Here is a 21,126-nt window from a genome sequence, read left to right as displayed (position 1 = left end):
ACATTTTTCATTCCACAGGAGTGGCAGTTCTAGCAACTAAGTAAATTCCTGCCCCCTACTGCTTGCCATTTTCCCTCAGGCTGTACTTAGAAGGATAGCAGGAGGAAACCGCACTGCTGGAACATATCTGAAGAATATGTTTGCTGTGGTTTTAGCAAATAGTTAGGAAACCTAAATGGGATACATCCTCCTACCTGGGAGCATTAACTATACGGGGACCCCTGTAACGTAGTATTTGGCTTTTAAGCTACTTCAGTCGTCAGAAGCTGACTTGTGCGTAAACGCACTTGGAGGTTCAGGGCTGTCATTAAACTGGTAGATGAGTACCCATTTCAGGAGTGACTCGCAGCGCTTCATTGTTGACACAGGTGTCCTGATTGCTCCTGCGGAGTCCTCCCACAAGAACTACTCCCAAACTACCGGTTGCTTAGAATTAGGAAATAGCCAAGGATGGGACTGCCATTCAGTTTGAGCCTGGGGTCCTCTGCCCTGGAGTTACGTTAGCTTTCTGTCATTGTGACAGAACACCTAAGAAAATCAGCTTAAAGGAGGGGACATTCATTTTGGCTCATGGGTTCAGAGATTTCTGTCCATGGTTGGCTGGCTCCATTCCTGTGGCCTTGTGATGAGACTTCTGTCAGGTTTCAGCCTGTTTAGCCTGTGATTTGATTGGGTGGGGTCTGGCCAGTTCCTGGGAGATCTTCAAGGGATCTTTTCTCTTAGTGCAAAGTACTGTATCTCAGTATCAAGGCAGGGGCAGTGTGTGGTGGAGCAAAGCTGCTTACCACATGGGAGGCCGGAAGCAGAGGGAAAGCCAGAGAGGAAGGGTTGGGGACAAAATACACCCTTGAAAACCACACTTCCCAGTGACCTGCCCCATCTATTAGGCCCCACCTCCTAATAGGTCCACTGAGCTGGGCACTTAACAGTTAATCTACTAGTTGAAGTTAGAGGCTTCATAATCCAGTCACTTCTCAAAAGCCCATCAACTAGCAATGAAGCCTACAACACAGTGAGCCTTTGGGGCACGCTGTGGATCCCAATCACGATATTCCACTCCTGCTGTCACAGTGCAGAGTGCAGTTAGTCTGTTCCCTACAGTTTCCAAAGTCTCAGCAGTTCCAGCATTGCTCGAAAGTCTAGTCTAAAGTGTCCTCTGGGACTCAAGGCAACTCTTAGATATGAGTCACAGTAAAAATCAAAAAGCAAGGTACAGACTCCCAGGACACAATGAGACAGGGTGAATATTCCCATCCCCAAAGGGAGGAATGGGGGCATAACAAGAATTGGGCTGAAGCAAGACCAAAACCCAGCGAGACAAGCATGAAAGCCATAGCTCCATGTTTGGGATCTGGGGCATGTGATGGTGTGGTGTGGGCTCCAAAGTGTTTAGATGGCCTCATCCATATGGCCTTACTGGCTGTAGCAGGTGTGACCTCCTCGGCTGGGTGTGCTCACTGCAGCTTTCCTTGGTAGATACTCCATGTTCTTGGCATCTCTTACTTCCTGAGGACTTCATTGCAGCATTGGTCTCATTCTCTCAGCTTCATGCACCACCTTCTTAGGGACTTCCTACAGTGACTCTGACTGGCCCTGTCACACATTGCTGGGTCTCCCAGGCCTGCTTTAAAATCTGAGTGGAAAGCTCTATGACCCTGTAATTCTTTCTGCATGCTTGCAAAACCAACACCACATGGATGTTTGCAAGGTCTGTTGTTAGTGGTACCAGTAGTTGGGCCCACTTGGATCATAGTTGCTGTGGTCTCTGGGTATTTGGGCAGCTTTGAGGTAAAATGAGTTGTGGGGAAACAACTTTCTAGGTGGCCCTGTGGCAGAAGAGTGCCCTGATGCCCTTTTCTCAAGCGATGCCTTTCAAACGAGTTTACACTTACACGTTTAGCCTGTGATTTGGTGGTGCTGGTGGTGGGGATCCTGAAAGGCCTTCAAGGACTCTCTTATCTCAGTGCAGAGTAGCCCCCCCATCCCAGGCTGGTCTTGAACTTGTGATCTTCCTGCCTCAGTCTGTCAAGTGCTAAGATTACAGGCACGTACCACCATATTTGACCAGTACTTTCTAATGGTGCTAATGCTCCAGCAATCACACCTTCCTGAGTTCCAACTTTACTTGTACTTATTTTCTGAACAGCCTGTAAATTTTTCAAATCTTGTTCTTCTGCTCTTTGCTCATGAGTCTCACTATCAGCAAATGGCTCAAGCAGCCAGCAATATCTGTACCACAGCCTGAATGCTGTGTTGCCTTGAAATTTCCTCCACAAGATTACCCCATTACTTTTAAAATTGGCCTCCCACAGAGACTCAGGACATGGCCAAGATGTAGACTCAACAGTTGGGCCAGTCTGAGCTGGTGAAGGAGTTGCCACGATGAGGTTATTCAGAGCTCCATGTTCAGTGATTCCCTAGGTGGTTTTATGTGAGTTGTCTACACTGGGTGGACCACGACACCCATAATTCAATCTGCTGAAAGGGGGGAAACAAAAGTTCAGGCCAAGTGGAATGTCTTACATCAAGGGGGGCTAGAAAAATCACTTTTCCATTTTTTTTGAACCTAAATGAGCATATGGCTATATGTAGTTCAGAAATGTAATTTCTACCTGGTTTGTGTGCCTAGGAGGAAGGGGGGAAGCAGATTAGATTATGAGAAGCATATGCTATGTGATATTTCTAGAACAGTTTACCAGTACAGTATGTTCTCTTTTTAAACCTGATGACCAAAGAAAAATCTAAAACTGCAGGAACAAGTTTAGAGATACTAACTTACTTGGCCGAATCTACCCACCTAGGAGACCTTCCCAAGATGGTGGAACAAGGCACCCAGAACTCCAATTATACAGAATTAAAAGAAATGCAGTATATCTCCCTGCTGAAGTGAATGACCATGGGAGAATGCTGGAGTTCAGTAGTGCATAGAGCCTTGAAGAAACCCAGAGATGTTGGATTGTAGTTTTACCAGCTTGCCTTTCTATTGGATGATACTTGGCAGCAGGATTCGTTGTAGATTTTTGATTGTATGTCTCCCTGATCAAACTTTATTCACTGGCTGTGGTACTGTGTGAGTTGGGCCTTTTCCCTAAAGTGAAAATGACCATGAGAGGTAAACACTTTGCATCAGTTCAGAACACCAAGGCAGCCATGACAGCACACTAAAAACACCAAGAAGTACTTCCAGAGCTGCCACAGAAGCTGGCAAGAGTGAGAGGATAAGTGTGTACAAAGTAAAGGGGAGTATTTTGAGGGGAAATACTACTGTGTCTTTTACTGTAATAAATACAAAAATTAATCCTTCACTAGTGTTTGATCATGCCTCATCTGTAAAGAACTAAGGAATTTAACAAAAGAATAATCCAAACAAAATATACAATTGATCTAAACAGATACTTCTCAAAGGAAGCACACAGAGTTAATAAATATGTGAAAAGTGCTCCATGTCTTTAGCCACCAGGGAAACGCAAATTAGAAGTGCACTAAGAGTCCGTCTCACGCCAGTTAGAATGGCTACTATGAAAAAACTGGTGAAGAGGTGGAGAAAAAGGAACCCATAGATTCTATTGGTGGGAATATAAGTAAAACTTATATTAAAGTAAAACTAATTTGGAAAACAATAACTAAAAAACTGAAAACTAAAAAGAGAACTGCCATGTGATTCAGTCATCTCATGCCTGGCTGTAGGAAATGAAGCCAGCATACGAGACCTGCATACCCATGTTATTGTGATGCTATTCTTGATAGCTGAGATAGCGAATCACCCCACATACCCACCAACAAGTAAGTAGATACATTTCATATAAATATATGTATGTAGCCGTAAAGAAGAGCGAAAAGCAAGTTGAGGTACCTTTAACTTATTTAGCTCATGGTCATCCTATCTTTTTTCTAAAATTATCTTCTAAATCAGTAATCTTTTCATTATATTTGCCATTCAACCCACGTGTTGAGTTCTTTGCTTCATTTATTATTTTTCAGTTCTATTTGGCTCACTTTTATAGATTCTAGTTTTTTGCTGTAATCATCTTTATCTGTTTTTGATCATCTTAAACACAGTTACTTAAAGTCATATCAAATAACTCCAATTCCCAGTATGGATTTCCTAGCGTGCCTGGTAAATTTTGACTTAATGCTGGACATTATGTACTCAAAATTGTAGATGTTCTAGATCTCCCTCTGTAGAGGCTCCCAGAAGGCATTTTAACAGGTAGCAAGGGGAAGACCACCTCAACCCAGTCAGGACTAAGCAGATTCAAATCTGGTGTGCAGTTTTTGAAAGATTCCAGTTTCCATTTTCTCCCCATTCCTAGAAGCCAGTTTTGCAGGGGAATCAACTGAAATTCTGCAGCGTTTTTCTCTTCTTTTGAGATTTGCTCTGCTATTTGCCTCCATGCTTTGAAAATCAGCCTCTTGTAATAGACAGAATAATCAGCAAATGCTCTGTTTTAAGGTCAGTGCTGAGTGTCAGGTTTACTTGTTTGTCTTTTCTTTCTGGGATCCTGGGCCCTCAATTCCTGGTTGCCCTGCCAGCCCCAAACACTCTCCTTTTATGTCCCTGGGTGAGTGAGTTTGCCTGAAGCTCTGAGTTTTTTAACAAATGTCCTCTCTGCAACCTCTTAGCCTCTCTCTCTCTTTCCCTTCACCAGCAATCACAGTAGTGCATGGAATTCTTGGCTTCCTTGATGGCTCTGATATTGTTTAATAGAAGCATGTGTGTGTGTGTGCTTAAAAACCTGCTTTTCTACTTTATAAAAGAAGCACAATTCACTGTAAGGTGCTTAGAGATGAAGGCAAAGTCTCTATATAATTTTTCCACTTTTCAGAGTAACTGAAATTATCATTGTCATCATATTTGTTAAGATGATTGATTTAGAGATTCTGCTTTTTAAGAAATCCAGCATTGAAGATTGCATAATCTTTCAAGTAACTCCTTGAAAAAGACATAATTTTTAGTCATCAAGTAATTCTTTATTCTTGTTTTTAAAGAGAGAATATCCTTTGATAGGATTTTGTACTTTGTAGAATGTTTTAAACCTACAGTATTCACCGCAACTATACTATCATGTGCATTTTATATCTCTGTTTTATAGACAAAGAAGTCAAGACACATACTAAGCAAATCTCATTATTGACGGGAATAACTATAATTAGACTTCCTGACTCCTAGTCCTGTCTAGTACATTAAAGTAATCGCAGTTCAGCTCTGTATTTACACCGTGGTATGTAAAGTGGTTTTGGACTCACACTCCTCCGATTAACTCTGCAGTCTTGGCTGGAACTTTATGTTAAGGAGGATGTTTTCAGTGACAAGTGTGTTCTGAGATGCACACCTCCACACACGGGCAGGTGCGCAGATGGACTTACCCTCCCTCGCCCCTCCCTCTAGGCTGCCCATTCAGAGTAGGAAGGAATCATGGTAATTTGATTCCCGGGTGCAGAGCAATGTTGCACACATCCTCAAGAATCCTGGATTCTAAAAGCAGTGTTCACACCTAGACAGGTGACATTGAACAGTACGTGGCTTCCATTTCTGAGGACGTCATAGCCATCGACTCTTAGAATAACTCTTGGCATTGAAGCTGAAAAAAAATTGGATTGCTTCCTTCAGTCTCCACTCACTTGCAGTGGTTTGTATTCGCTGGTTAACTCTAGCTCAATTCATGAGCTATCTGGAAGGGATATTTCGACTGTTCTTTAGCCCCCCTCGTTACAGGCATTCCAGCCTCACTGTTGCATAACCAGGAGCACTGAAGCTGCAGCTGTCAGGATCTTAATCCCTTCTGCTTGAATCTCCTGCCAGCGTGTACAGTAGTAAACCGTGTGCTTTGGTGCTCCCGTTTCAGGCACTACCAGAGGAAAACAAAAGTGGATGAGATAACTTTTAACCTTCTAGAACTCAACTACCCCATTAGGTATGTCCAGATTTAACATTTAATACATATTGGCCTTCAGGAAGACAGGTATAATAAAGACTGCTTTCTGTAATGGAAGAGATATTACATTGGGAGCAAAATGTGTGTCTCGTTATTGTTTTATCTGTGTGACCTTGGTGATGTTATTTAACCTTGGGTTTTCCTTGTTTGTGAACTGTACAAAAAATGATCTTGCTTCTAACTTACTGAGACACACTGTAAAGAAAAATGTGCTGGCTGTGAAAAGTATTTTGAGATCTTTGGAAGAAAGGAATGTTATATTAACTTATAGTACAGAGTGACTATTTGTTCTCTGATATCAAATTGAGAAGTACAGACAAAAGTTTTGTTTTCCAAAGGTTGAATAACAGCTCATGTAAGCTAATTCTGATGGCCTGTTTGAACGGAATAAAAGAATTTATTCCATCTTAGATGTTTGCTGGGATGGTGTGGACCCTTTAAGGCAGAAGTTACTACGCAAAAGACCATCTGGCAGTTGGGCTGTTCGACATTGCAGACTTGCTAATGACACATTGATGAGAACAAGTGAACTTTGCATTCATTGCTAGGAAGATTTATTTGAGACTAGTGTTACAGTTTTCACCACAAGGAGCAAAACCCATTTCTTACCAGTGTTTTAAAAATCACCTCTCAGACTGTAGAATTGCTGTCTTATCAGCCCGTATGATGCAGATGCTTGTCTTTATGACAGCGGAGGCAGTTTCTGGTGAGGAGTGTGTTCTCTTTCTCTAGCAGCTTTCAAAATTTCTGACTCTGAAACCTTTGTTCCAATATTTATTTGTACTAGACCGTATTTAGATGGTCTTTCTTAAGTCACTCTTTGTTAATATACAACAGCTTAGTACAGTTTTCTCAGCCCTGTCTGAAGTTTATAAGTATAAATACACTTCATACGTATTTTGAATTACTGCTGCTTGATATTTTGATGTATTATTTGCCTAGTCCTCAAGAAACGATCAAGAAAATATCAAAATATAGCCACCCAGTAATTCATCACTGCATGGATCCAGGAGGTCAAGAAGGTAAATGTTTTTTGTGTATGTGATTCAACCAATTCTAAGATAAATAATTAGACTGTAAAGTCTGACTTCTGCAGTGCTCATTTATGACTAAATACACTAGAACATTGCTTCCCTCTTGCTCAGCAGTTGGGTCAGGACTTTCAGTAATTACGTTTTATGTCCTGGCTTGTGTGCCCTAACCTCAAACATCTCCACTAATATTTCATGCCTACTGCTATCACACCAATGGAGCTGATGCTATGGTAGAGGTGATTGTGACAGACAATAAATTAAATATATAGACTATTTAGAGTTTTCCTTTGATTTGCAAAAATAATTGTTCCAATGTGCCGTACATGAAATACATGATTGTGATTTCTAAATTATTTTATTTCAGGTAAGAAACTGGGAAGACAGAAAAATATTTCCGTGTAAAAATTCTGAATGAATTTTTTTTTTTCTAAATGAATTTAGGCTGGAAAAACATCTTTCAGATGTGTTCATAGTCCATTTTGCTATTTATTAATTAGAGGAAAATATATAATATAATTTGACCTCTGGATAGAAAGAGAATTTAAATTTGAATTTGGCTACAAGTTTAATTCTTTAAAATTGACCCACCATTTTCACATAGCCTTAAATATGAAGTAGGACACTGCATGGATTATGTGATATAACTGTCCCCATTGTTTGGGACAGAAAGTGCAGACCTATATTCTTGGCATAGTCTAAAGAATCACCATGTCTTTGTAGAGCAGCTTTCATACAAATCTAATTGTTTTGGGTCTTTCTGTCTCTCCTTCCCTTTCCTCTCTCTCTCCCCCTTCCCTCCCCATCTCCCTCCCTCCCTCTCTCTCTCTCTCTCTCTGTCTCTTTCCCTATATTTTGCACTGTGTATGTTTTGTAAGAACTGCAGAGCTGTTTCTTCCCTCTTTGGCTACACCATGTGGCTTCTACCTAGGTGAGCGCATATTCAGGTAGAGAGAGCCGGGCACATGCCTAGGCTTGGCAGCCTCTCTGGCTCACACGGCAAGGGTTCCACTGCAGCAAGTTTTGCAAACCTGAAGATGTAAGTTGTAATCACTTAGAGAATGTAGCCATTTAGGTAATTTGAGCAAAGATGTAATTTCTGGGTGGTTTATGAATAAAATTACATCATTATCATTACCATTAGTAACAATTCTTGGTTTCTACTGTGTGCATGATAATTTGGCAAATTACAAAGAAAATGGAAGAAGTTCAAGGTAAGGTTGCGACAGAGCTAGTATTAAAATATTTTATAACATGAACAAACATACCCCATAATCATCTACATAGCCAATTAAAGCTTTAAAAATATGTTCAAAAGCACAGTGCTAAAGGGATTAAGTGTGTGCTATGGGCCCAGAGCCAGATGGCATTTCATTGGTGAGATTTCCCCCATGGAGAGGAACACTCAGTTCTCAAGTCCTGAGTGATACTGATTTGTCTTGTTCTAACGCTCTTATACTTAGTATCTTGTGTTTGGAAAGGATGCAGCAAGCCAGAGCTCGGCTCTCACATTTCAACACAGCAAGAAGATCCAATAACTATAACATGTCATTTATTTATGCACAGATTAAAACTAGCATTAGGGTGAGTACTAAAAATTTCTTTCTATATGTTTCCTAGGCTGCATTATCATCCATATTGTCTAAAGCTTTATCCAAATGATCAGTTGCAAGTATGCTGTGTTTGCCTTCTTCGTGCCAGCGGCTCCACGTTAGCTGTTAGCACATGCAGCCCAGGGTTATACGGTAGTCATCTCCTGAGGCTCTGTGCTTGGAGCAGATGCATCTTCACTCAAGGTTCTTCTGCACAGTGATGCCCAAATATGCCGTTTGAAGTGCTTTATTTGACAGCATACCTGCTTCCTTGTGTCAGTTTAGACCCTTCCAGAACTGCCAAAAATCAGATCGAGCACACAAGGGATTTATGTGGGGAAGGTGTATGGAGGACAGAGAAGAAAGGCACTGCAGCCTGCAGAGGGAGCTTTCAGGTTACAACACGGGCGTTAGGCCTGGGTGCAGAGACCGCTGTGTGGATTGGGAAGGAAGAACTTCTGGCTGCTATCCAGGTCTCAGCAGGTCTCAGGCAGGCCATGGAGAAGCCCTGAGCAAGAGTGGGGCACTAGAAGAGCATGCCTGATGGAAAGAGCTGGCTTCAGTCGGCAGCCGCAGTGGGGAAGTGAGGTCTCCCTGGAACCGCAGTTAGAGCAGCGGGCGCTGTTGGGCTACCGTGTGCCTTGCGGCTGGGTCTCTGCGGCTCAGTCGCCACTTTCATAGCCAGCACGTTATTCCACAGATTAACATGTATTTCCCTTTGCAGATTTGCCCCTTTGCCTATATGTTCTGTCTCTGTGTATCCTTCGCCACCCAGAAGTGTGGCTTCCTTCCAGTCTGCTCCCTCTCCCTCAGCTTCTTCATCTTTGCAGCCTGTTGGTTTTACCTCCTTAAAGCTTCCCTATCCTTCATTCCCTGTTTCCAGCTCCGATTGCCTTGATTCTGGTCTTTATTATTTCTTTTCTCTAGTGTTGTTAATTGCCTTTAATTGGCTGTGTCATTCTGGGCTAAGCTTCTTTACCCTATTTCTTTATCCGCAATGGAGCTTACGTGACATTTTTAAAATTCAAATCTTGTCACAGTTGTCTTTGCTTAAAATGCTTCAGTATCTCATTATTTCCTATAGGCTAAAATGGAGACTTAACTGAATGGCAGAAAGTATTTTATCTCATGCTGCTCACCCCACTTTTACATTTTAGTTCTCAGAGTTTCCCAAATTGGAAAATCGGTCAAGAGACTTTTGGCCAGATGGCCTTTGCACGTATCACTTTCTATGTATGGCATGTCATCCTTACTTTATTTGCTTGGCAAACGTATGATCATGAAGATTCAGATAATTCTCTGTTGAGTTCTCTGAAATGTGAGACTTTGCAGCTTTGAATTGTCTAGTTAAGCCACTGTTACAGCACTTATGTTGGTTTGTCTTCCTGTTCTAGCCCTTAGATGTTCAGTAAATTAGCAAATGAATAAATTTATCTGAGGACTCTTGGCTGGACTTAATTTGCCCATTAGCAATGATAATGTATTTCTGGTCACCGTGCAGTTGACTTCCTTTAGGACCTTGTATAAAGTTCTACTTAGAGCATCACAAAATCTCTTGGGAAGATTTTTATAAATCTTTCTAGAATTGGAATAATGAGCAATATGGCTTATATTAATAATATTGCCTCAATATATGAAGAAGAGTTTATTTGAAAAATTTTACCTTTAGTTAGAAAACCTATCAAATGGCCACCTGAGGTAGTATATCCCTTGAACTAGTTGAGGTACTATATAGCACCTATGGTTACTAATTTGAGAATCACTCATGAACACATTTTAAAAGTTTAAAAAGTAACCTGAATAAATATCTATTAAATAAGGCCAGTCTTCCACATATTGAATAAAAATAACTCTTAAATTTACCAATTTACTTCATATGTCTTCAAAACTTAGACCTGAATGTCAAGTTTGAACGGCATTTGCTATCCTCGTGGTGTAGGGGGGCCCTACAACACTACAACAAAAAGCACACAAATTACCACTTGGCCCCTCACTCATGACTGCAGCGTTCACTCAGACCCTTCCTGTCTCTTGTCTAGATTTGCAACAGCCTCCCAAGTAGCTTCTAGCACTGCTGTCTTTCAGGTGGTGCGACAAGATGCAGTTCCTCAATATCACACCTGTGTGTCAGGTCCTCCCCTGACAATCTTCCCAGTTTCTTCCTTACCTTCTACAGGTCTCCTCTCAACTTACTTGTTAAGGATGATTTTCTAAATGATCCAAGATGCACCTCGATCTTCTCACAGCTCCCTGAGGGCAAATGACTGTTCTGAGATCTGCTTCCTAATTGTATGAACTGGTGTTGCTTCCATAGCACTTTAAAGATGTCTCTTCTTAACACTTACCAAACATCACTGGCATTGGGTTCATGTCTTTTCTTCCATGATTCCAGTAGCAAAATTTAAGAGAAACTACTTTAGGTTTTTTTTTGTTGTTGTTGTTTTGCTTTCCACTTGAATCCTGAGGAGTATCAATAAAGATGAATTTTATTGGTCCTGTAGAGACATGAAATCTAGTGTTGTCTCACCTACATTAGTTACAGACTATACATTTCTGAAATGAAGCAGAATGACAGACAGAAGTATTTGTGGAATCTTCTCAGGAATATATTTCAACATAAGGACCCATGATCTCGACTTGCTGAGGTGTTTAGAATTGTGTATTTCAGGTCAGCCATGGCCAGGTAGTAATCCGAAAATATCTTGAACATTTTTTTAATCTGTAGGAATTTCTACAAAGCATATGACAGTCATCTTTGAATAGAAGATCAGTTGAATGGCAGTCTCTTTCACTTAGGAGAGTGGTTTTTACTTTGAATTTTGCTGACAGGCTTTCATGACAGCCCTCAGATAGGCACTTGAATTCACTTGTCATAGCTATTAAAGGGTTAGTGAGCCACCCCTCCCCTTTTGAGTGTATTTTTGTGCTCTGACCTTCCATTTATTACTGTTCTTACTGATCTTAAAGTTGTAAAAGAGAAGAATGTAGACAGAACCTCTGTTTTGGAAGGCTTGCTGCAATTCGGCTCTGAAGTAAATTCACATTGAATTTTCCTCAAGCTAATCATCAATGTGATGTGGCAGAATCTTGCTAATTTTCACTTCATACTTGAAATGCCTTTAGTTCTCAGGAGAACAAGAGCACCTGGTAGATTTTAAATCACTGTCAGCAAAGATGTGAGAACAGGCAAATGATGTTAAGACTTTCGCATGAAGAAGCATTAAAATAGATAAGCCCAACATAGCAGCATGATTGCAGTTCTATGTCTTGACCATGTTTTATTTACAACCTTTCAAATAATATTGAAAAATTGAAAATTTTCAATATTAAGTTCATCAAGAAAATAATATGGTAAGGTGAGAGTAGATAGCTTTTGTTGAAAAGTATGGATATCAGGAATTTTCTGTTTTTCACATAGGGAACTCAAGATCCAGTTTTTTTGTGTAACATTACTCAGTGTTCATTAATTGTCCTGGACTTGAATAGTTAAAAACATGGAGACAGTATGTGTGGAAAAATTATTCCTTAAAAAATATATATTAGAATTCCATTGCATGATGATGTTGTTAATTTTTGAAGGAAATTGTTCCTTAAATCTTGACTAAAACCCAAATGCTACCTGCTAATTAATTAATATTTTCAGCATTCCATCCCATACTCTACAAATAATTAAGCACACAATTTAGGGAACATGTTCTTTGGAGATTGTGTTTGGAGCATAGATTTCTCCTTCTTATTGCAACAAGGCTGCTCTAGGGATGTCTTTGTAAAGTGTTCACATCCTATTAAACTTTAGGTGAGAGAGTCTTGCTATTAACCTTGAAGTGGTGGTGTTAATGCTAAAAGTCAATATTAAACATGCCTTTTGATTTAAATAAATACTTACTACTGTATTAAGTGGATTGCTTCAAAATCTTTAAACAGAAGTTTTTGCTGGGAAAGCCAATATTTTAAGATGGAAATAATTGTGTGTGTGTGTATTTGATTTTAAAATCCCACATATTATATCTAGACAAAGTGTTACAATTTTTTGTTATGAAAATTTTCTCTTAAGCTTCATAGATTACTTCAAAAGAAACAGTTTTATCATTGTGAGCTTATAAAGACCATATTCCTCTTTAAACAAATTGTTTTAAGTAGCCAAATTCTGTCCATTTTGGTTTCAAGATAAAAATTATGCTAATTTTCATGAGGGTTACTTCTTATGAAATGCCTGTGACATTCATATAGTACTTAGATGCAAAAAGAATACATATATATTATCAATTCAAGTTTTTGAAACTGATAATATTTTCTGTATAGTACAAAACATTCTAGGAGTATAATTGGTTTTTAATTACCATATATAATTGATTGACTTGTGCTTTTAGAGTCTATATGCAATTAGTAGCGGTTATATTTGTTTCATAAAATGTCTTGGAAGATCCTTTAGAATGTGTAGATTTCAATTATCCCAGTATATTCAGATATGACTTTAAAACTTCATTTCCTTATGAAGGTAAACATGTGGTCATTATCAAAAGAAATGACTAGCTCTCTTTATTCAGAGAGACAGAGTCAAAAGCCAGGAATTCATTTGTCTCTTACTTGTTGGATGGAAGCACTAACCCGGCCAACTAACCTTTAAAAGAACATGCAAAGTCAGAGATGTCAGATTGTACCAGTAAATATTACTGGCAAAGTTTTTATATCAAAGACTGGAAGTTCAGGAGATGCTCTTGGGATTTGGTGTGCTCTAACATCTATTAATCCCTGATACTTTAGGTGACTTGTCAAAGAAGTGCTACATTTACAAGGAGTAGGCAGGGAGACCCAAGAGGACACCGTCAGTTAAAGGTCAAGGAAGCAATTAACGTTCTAAAGAACTTCACAGCAAACGTTGCCCACCCGCTCCTTCAATCTTAGTACAAGTGCATATAGTGAAATGAAAGTTAAAGTTCAAATGAAACATATTACCAATATTATTTGGTTCTTGGTGCTCTTCCTGAATGTGAATACTCAGTCATTTAAGCAGTCCAGTGAAACATATTAGAGGAAATGGCTATTGCTGAAGAACATCAATTTTTTAGCTTTCTGTGTTCTCGGCATCTTTTACAGGTCATTGTTTGCGAAAGTGTGAGAGTGGAGTGCTGGGCTGTAGCTAAGTTGGAGTTCTTCTGTCTGGATCCTAAGTAGGACGCACACACAACACACAAAGCACACACATCTCTAATCTCTTATATTTCCCAATATTTCAAAGTTGTAAAGCCTCTTGTGTTCCCTGCAGGCTTTGTTGTTTTGGTGGGAATACCCAAATTGTCCTCATACAGCTGAGTTTCAAGGTTTCTCAGTTTCTTCGAACCTTCTGAAATGGAGCTTCTCCCATTACACATGGGACCACCAATGTGCTTTGCCTAGAACAAAATAGAACAGAGTCTGTACTACCCTCATTTTAGAAGCTATGGTGTTAGCACAGCTTGGGTGTACTAAATTTTCTGATAGTCACTTATACTTCTGACTCATGGCCAAAGCTCCCTGCTGCATACCAAATAGTGCTGATAAACTCTAGCTAGATGTAGAACCCATCAAGATACCTTGCATTACATTTTGTTTTACAAAATACTCAGTACTTCCAATCACATTTATGTTACCTAGAAATGTGACCATATCTTAACATCATCGGTAAGTCAGACCATGAGTAAAAATGTTTATCATGGCAAAACTGAGAACATACCACTTATTAGAAAGTTCCCTGACCCTGAACATGCCCCATCTTGTCTGACTGGAGGCTAAGCAAGGTTGGTCATGGTGACTGCTTGAATGGGAGACCATTAACATGGTACAAAGGTCTCTGTAGGTAGGAATTAAACCAAAGTGTTTTGGGGGTACTTTGGAAAAACTTACTTTGCCTCCAATCCAGTAATTCTTCAGGAGAATATCAAACGTATTGCTGAGCTCCAGATAAATTGTGGCTGTGTATTTCTACTTCTCTGTAGGGTCAGGGTCATGTGTGGTTGGCTGCCACATTCCCAGCACCTGGCATCAAACCCAACACACACCTGCCTACGGTACTGCTTGTTGAATGAGGAAATGGAATAGGTAAAGAACAAAGGTTGCTTTGGCTTAAATTTTGAAAATGAGTCTTTGGAATTACAAACTGCTTTTCCTTTTAGGGGGAGTTTTCATCTGTTTATTTTTTCTTTGCACTCATAGTCAGTCTTTCTTTGCCATCTCCTCTTCTGGAGGACCCTAAGCCTGGATTTCTGAGTGCAGGGTAGAGAAGCAGCTGGCAGGACTCTAGCCTAGTCTGACACAGCAGAAACAAGACTGGAAGGATCAATGGTTTTTAAGGATTGATGTGATAAGTAACTTCTCCATTGATGAAAATCATGTGCTAGATCAAAGGTTAAACCTAAGACAAACTTTTTCTATGAAGACATTCCTGAGTGGCCTCATTCACCGTGGTTTCCCTTTTCCTTATTGAATATAGAATTTTTAAGCCTGCATCCCACAAGGCAGGATTTGATTGTATGGTCATCTTGTTCTGTCTCTCAATTTCATGATCAAAATTATAAGAATTACAGCAATAACAATAACAATAACAGTGTTTGAAACCTATGTAGCCGTCAGTGCGTGACTCAACGTACATTTTCTCGGCTCCCAACACTTTTTGTTGTAGGTTTTTCTGTCTTTCACATTTTGCATAACTAGTCTATACATTCTTAGAGACAATTAGTTTTTTTTTTTTAAATTACCACTTTTAAATACTTTATAGGGAAGACTTTGGAACAACCATAAAGGAAGCTCAAGATTTGGCTCCTACATTTATAAGTTACGCAAAGTTGGTCATGTTAATAGAATTGTCTCAGTCTTAGCTTCATTATTTGTGAAAGTGAAAAAGAAGAATGTCTATTTCACAAGGTTGTTGGAAGAAGTGAAATATTACAGCATGTTTTGCACGGCCTGCTGTGTTAAGAATGTGCTGAGTAATTGGTATAATGTTGCTTATTAACCTTGTAAAATGTCACAGATGTTAAGGTGTCATGAGCTCCCTCAAAATAACGCTATTAGAAAGAATAATAATGATGCAAGGGTGTACTCTAGGGCGGTCTTAAATATCTTTAGTCTTCATAAAAGCAAGTCATAAGGAATAGACTACTATCCGTTACTTAGCTGCTGGGCACTGCACTGTGTAGTCACTATATATAGCCATGATCTCACACGCCATCACCAGCCTTTCTGTTATGCTGGGTGATCTGCTTTGTGATTCTGAAAATATATTTCTTTAAAAAAGCATATCAGTTATTGTGTGTTTCATTTAACACTGCAAAAATGAAGTGTTGATATCAACTCTAGTAAACATCAGAACAGTGTTGTCATTCTGATGTATAAAATGGTACCTTGCATTATGAGCTGTTTTGAAATCGCTTACCTTACTGCGTTATTTCACCTAAAGTCAGTGAATACTCAAAAGTCACCATGTAGAAATGCTGCATTTCCACCAGGTTCTTCTCTTTCACAGATTTACTAACACGATCATCGCCTTTCTCTCCTTTCAGAGACCAGAAAAGACCATGCTGACAAGCAAGTGGTCACAGAGATCATGGCAAGATGTTTTATTCCAACGCTAATAACAAACGTTCCCTGGGAAGGCTTCCGTTTTGTTGGACATGAGATTCGGATTGCTGAAGCCACAGACTGTTACGGTGCTGTTGTCTGGCCCTCGGTATAATTTTGCGCAAAATTTGCTTCATTCCAGTTGTCACGTTCTGCTTGGGGGAAGAAAACAGGCTTTTACTTTGTGACCTCAGACAACAGTCACATTCTGAAATCAGGCTATTGGGAAATTTCTTCAACCAGTTAATGATGTTTCTGACTATTGAAATTTGCAGGATAAGTACAAATTTTTACTCTTTCTTTTTTTGCGACAATGAGAGTTTAGAAGAGTAGACATTTTATTTTCCATTTCTTGGGAGCCATTTGAGTTGATCAGTTACAAAGAAATCTGTCTGAGTCTCACCTGCAGAACACTCCCAAAGGTCCCATTGATTTACCAACAATTCCATGAAGAGTGGCACGTCCACCTTTACTACCTTCGTCAAACTCACACACCACTTGGAAATGACTAGTGTTATTAGAAGTTACTTCCCTAAAGAAGATCAAACTTAAGCAACTGAACTCTGTGTTTTGGGTTATTTCTCCTTCCTCCCAGCAGCACTGGGAACCCATCAGAGGATGGACTTCTGATAGTAACTTTCTATAGTCATGGGTACAAATACTCAAACATACACTCTTGCTCACATGTGTTGCATTTACTTAATAGAGCTTGTTTTGTTTTCTGTTATTTTTTGCCAAACATAACCTTTTAAAATCTAAATCTGCCTAGGCCCTTGTTCTGTGCTACTTCCTGGAAACAAATGCAAAGGAATATAATCTGTTTGACAAAAATGTGATTGAAATTGGAGCTGGAACTGGGCTGGTCTCCATTGTGGCAAGTTTACTTGGTAAGTAGGTATATTCGACTATCATTAGTCACGTACCATTCGTTACTCTTACATCCAAAGTGCTGTGGCCCAGGCCTATTTGTAACTCTTTGATTATTTAAATGATTTTCATTAAGCAATTCTACCAGCATTAAAATCGCTTTGCCAGTTTCTTTCCAGAAATTTCTCTTAGTTGTATTAGCTATCCCCGTGGAATGCTGTCACAAGCCTTCCTGTGAAGACATGGGAGCTGTACTTAAGCATCCTGGTTGGGAGAGGAGCTGTGTGAAATGCTAGGCACAGCTATTTCTCTTCTGGTTTTTTTGAGACAAGGTCTCAGTATGTAGTCCAGGTTGGCCTTGAACTTGCTGATATAGACCAGGCTGCCCTCAAACTCACAGAGTGATCCTTCTGCCTCAGCCCCCTGAGTGCTGGTATTATAGGCGTGCACCACCATGCCCGGCTTAATACTAGGGTTTGATAGTCAATTGTTGCTGATTTTGAGGTATAGTACTTTAGATGTTAGCATGAATTCAACGTTTATAGGTAACTATAGATTATTTTTGACTTTTGAAGTCCTATGATTTTATGAAAAAGAATCTATTAAATAGAGAAAGAGTGCTAGAAAGCACACAAAACCCACATCTCTCCTTTTATTTTTAGGTGTTCGCTGTTGGATTTGTTTTCTCAGTTCTTTTCCATTTTTCTCTATGGCCCTTAGTTCTCTCATCAGATCCCGCCAGCCCTATGATCCTCTCTCTATGCCTGGGGCTGCTTCCACTCTGCTTTTCTTTGTTTTATCTGTTTCATTGTCTTAATTTAGCTGCCTTCTCTGATGGGCACTACCCAGATTGGTCTTGATTTCCTTGATCTTCAGAAGTGCACACCTGGCACTCTAAACTCTTGAGAGGAGTTCAAGTTTTAGCAATCACCACTTTCTAAACACTGAAGAGATGCAGGACCCCTGAAGTCCTCCCAAATGTTTTTTCTGAAAAAATTTCTCTGAGCTGATACTGCCTTCTAGGGTCACCATTCCACTTACTGTGGGTAGAGGCAGAGGCACGACTGATTTATACTGAAGGGCTCCTGATCCAGGAGTAGAATTTGTGTCTTAGGAAGTCATTTGTTTTATTAAAAATAATCGATCCCTTCAGCATGTTTGTCTGACCTGCCACAAACATCAAGATGGAAGGTGTGTTTCGTCAGTAGTCTGGAAGGGGTGATGCTCCCCATTCTAGACACAGGATTTTAACCAGTCAGATAGTTTACACTCCCTCTAAGCAAGGTATATTCCTTACCTTGGAATTTAAAAAGACTTGTTGAAAACTGTAGATTTATTTTATTTTATTTTATTTTTTTGTTTGTTTGTTTTTTGTTTTTTTCCGGTACTGGGAATTGAACTCACGACGTTGCACTTGCCAGGCAGGTGCTGTGCCTCTGAGCTAAATCCCCAGCCTCCTAAAAACTATAGATTTAGTCACAGTAGAATGCGAAGCCTCACATTTCCACAATTCTACCTATGATGTGCGTGTCTCCTGACCATTTTAGCACTGTCACAAAAATACTACTCCAGTCAGTGTTAGAAAAACTTGACCTTGTGGCTAACCCACGGGTTCTACCCTGTCCTGAGCCAGACTAGACTTCTGCAGTTCTTCCTTCCCATCCCTTGTCCTGTTCTGTGCATGTCAGAAGTGATGAGAGCAGCTGTTCCTCGCTTTATTTCTAAGTTCTGCTATGCGCCAAGCTCACTTTATGGACAAAATTTTATAACGACATTCCTGCCAAGTTTGTGCCTGAATATGACCACTGCTATTCACTTATAACTAAGAAGCTGTTTAAACCTTCTGCATCTAAGCACCCTGTCCTGTATCTATGCTCTTTATGATGTCTTTTTGGCAGGTAAATTTACATTTATAATGGGTTCAAGTTGAAAGCTTGGGCATAAATATGATTGGCATTATCCTTTCAATGTAATCATTGAGAAGTACCCCCCCCACCCCCCTTATCACACATTCAACCAGGGGATCCCCAGTGTTACATATACTCACTCAGTCTGGAACAGCTGAGGCTAAGAATTGTTTTAGGGCAGCACCTGTTATTTCTTCAATGACTTCAGATTATTCAAATGATAGTACCAAATATTTTGAATTTCTCCTTCTCTTGGTTATTTTTTGCCTAGCATGTAGTAGATACATTGAAAAGAACAACACATGGAAACAAAAGACCAGGAGAACAAAAAAGAATGCAACGATGTGTAAAAATATCACGGCACTCTAGTTCTTTCTTTTTCAAGGGGAGGTACAGAGCTGCTTTAGCCTGTGTGTGAGAGGGGTTGTCTTTGTGTGCTGACCAGTCCTTTCTTTTGGACTAGCGATTGTGCAGAATTGTACGAGCATGTTGGCGAGACACCCGATGGCTTGACCTTATTCTGTAAGCGTTACTAGTTCTACCAAACTTTGTTTCACAGGTGCTTATGTGACTGCCACAGACTTACCTGAATTACTTGGCAACCTGCAATATAATATTTCCCACAACACTAAAATGAAGTGCAAGCATTTGCCTCAGGTTAAAGAACTCTCCTGGGGAGTCGCTTTAGAGAAGAACTTCCCCAGGTCTTCCAATAATTTCGACTATATCCTGGCAGCGGATGTTGTCTACGCTCATCCTTTCCTGGAAGAACTCCTTGTTACCTTTGACCACCTGTGCAAAGAAACTACCATTATCCTCTGGGCTATGAAATTCAGGTTGGAGAAAGAAAATAAATTTGTAGATAGGTTTAAGGAGCTGTTTGACCTGGAAGAACTCTCCAGTTTCCCAAGCCTGGATATTAAGTTGTATAAAGCTATGAAGAAAAATCGGAGGAGTGCATAACATCCTCAGGTGGAAACTTGGAAATGCTAAGGCAATTTGTAGATTATTAGTTTAAAGAAACCTGAATAATCTGATGTACCACTGACTTTCCTAAGAGGAAACACCACCCCCCCACAAGTCTATTATGAGAATAGAAGGTAGTTTCCCAAAGTTACCTTACTCTAGGCAGGGATATTTCCTACAGGTGCACCTGTAGGATTTGGGGTATCTCAGTTGATCTCCATCAGCACTTGAGGTCTCCTTCTAATTACATGGTAGCAGGAACTTTTGGGAAAGTTGCACTACGTGGTCATCATCTGCTCTCTTCATCCCTTTATAGAAGCATGTACTATTATTATTTAAAAATCGTACAATTATTCCTTTACTGTGTAATTGCAAAATAATAGTTTTAACAAGGACATCTCCAAGATGACCACTGTTAATTCTTTTAAACACAGGGTTGCATGATTATCTCTTTAGAAATAAAAAAGTTGACTGTCATAGGATCTGCAGAGAAGTCTGTAAAGGCAGATATGAAGCAATGGTAGATGTTGTGCTTTTGTGGTTTCCAGTAGTGCCAACTTGTAGGTGGTCTATCACCTCTGCTGGGCGGGCTGGGGCTCCACTCTGACCTCTTGCAGTCAACCAAGCATGTGCACTTGGGGTTGTGGACAAGGACATTTACTGTGCTAGGTAAAAAGATGGATGGGAGCAATGTAAGAATAGTTGAGACTTTAGAGGAGTTACTGTTTTTTTACTTTAAAATCAAATAAAGTTAATTCATTTCACAGAAATGGAAAAAAAATACAAAAACTTTGGGTTGAAAGTACATGAAAAGATTTAGGCCTCTAATCTCAGAAACCAGGCCTATGGCTGGTTTTAAAGTTTAAAGCTCTTCTGATGAACATATATAGACCTAGATATTTGAAATCTTATGTGATTTTTTTTTTTTTTACACGGGCCTCAGAGATTAGAATAAAGTCTGAAGTAATTGAAGTCAATGCAAAAAGAGCAAACAGCTGGGATTTCGTATGTAACCGCCTGGGCTGTTGTACTTGGTAACTCCTGTGGAGTGTCACCAGCTGGGCTTGTTGTACCCTGGGGGGTGACACGCGCTTTCCTAGGACTGGTCCTCTCTACTTGACCATTGGCTGAGCTGAGCCTAGCTGAGAAGCTGATTTCCCAGGACCCCGTCTAAGCTGGGTGCAGAAACCCTCCGGGCTGCAGAAAGCTCTTGGTGTATGGGCTTTCTTAG

At 39.9% G+C, this 21,126-nt stretch overlaps 1 protein-coding gene across 2 annotated transcripts; it reads left to right on the top strand.

The window, feature by feature from the left end:
- Nucleotides 1–5,666: 5,666 nt before the first annotated feature.
- On the top strand, nt 5,667–20,372 carry LOC102028261. 2 transcript variants are annotated; one of them, XM_005374020.2, is made up of 5 exons: nt 5,667–5,915; nt 6,879–6,958; nt 16,098–16,264; nt 16,925–17,042; nt 19,489–20,372. In XM_005374020.2, the coding sequence occupies exons 2-5, from the start codon at nt 6,937–6,939 to the stop codon at nt 19,890–19,892; spliced, it is 711 nt and encodes a 236-aa protein (XP_005374077.1). In that variant the 5' UTR covers nt 5,667–5,915; nt 6,879–6,936; the 3' UTR covers nt 19,893–20,372. The 2 variants fall into 2 exon arrangements, with proteins under 2 accessions (XP_005374077.1, XP_013371361.1); XM_013515907.1 differs by lacking the exon at nt 5,667–5,915 and adding an exon at nt 6,481–6,642.
- The last annotated feature ends 754 nt before the right edge of the window (nt 20,373–21,126 follow it).

This window comes from Chinchilla lanigera, unplaced genomic scaffold (assembly GCF_000276665.1).
Source record: "Chinchilla lanigera isolate Chin_1 unplaced genomic scaffold, ChiLan1.0 scaffold00003, whole genome shotgun sequence".
Taxonomy (NCBI): Eukaryota; Metazoa; Chordata; class Mammalia; order Rodentia; family Chinchillidae; genus Chinchilla; species Chinchilla lanigera.
This window is presented reverse-complemented; position numbering and strand designations above follow the sequence as displayed.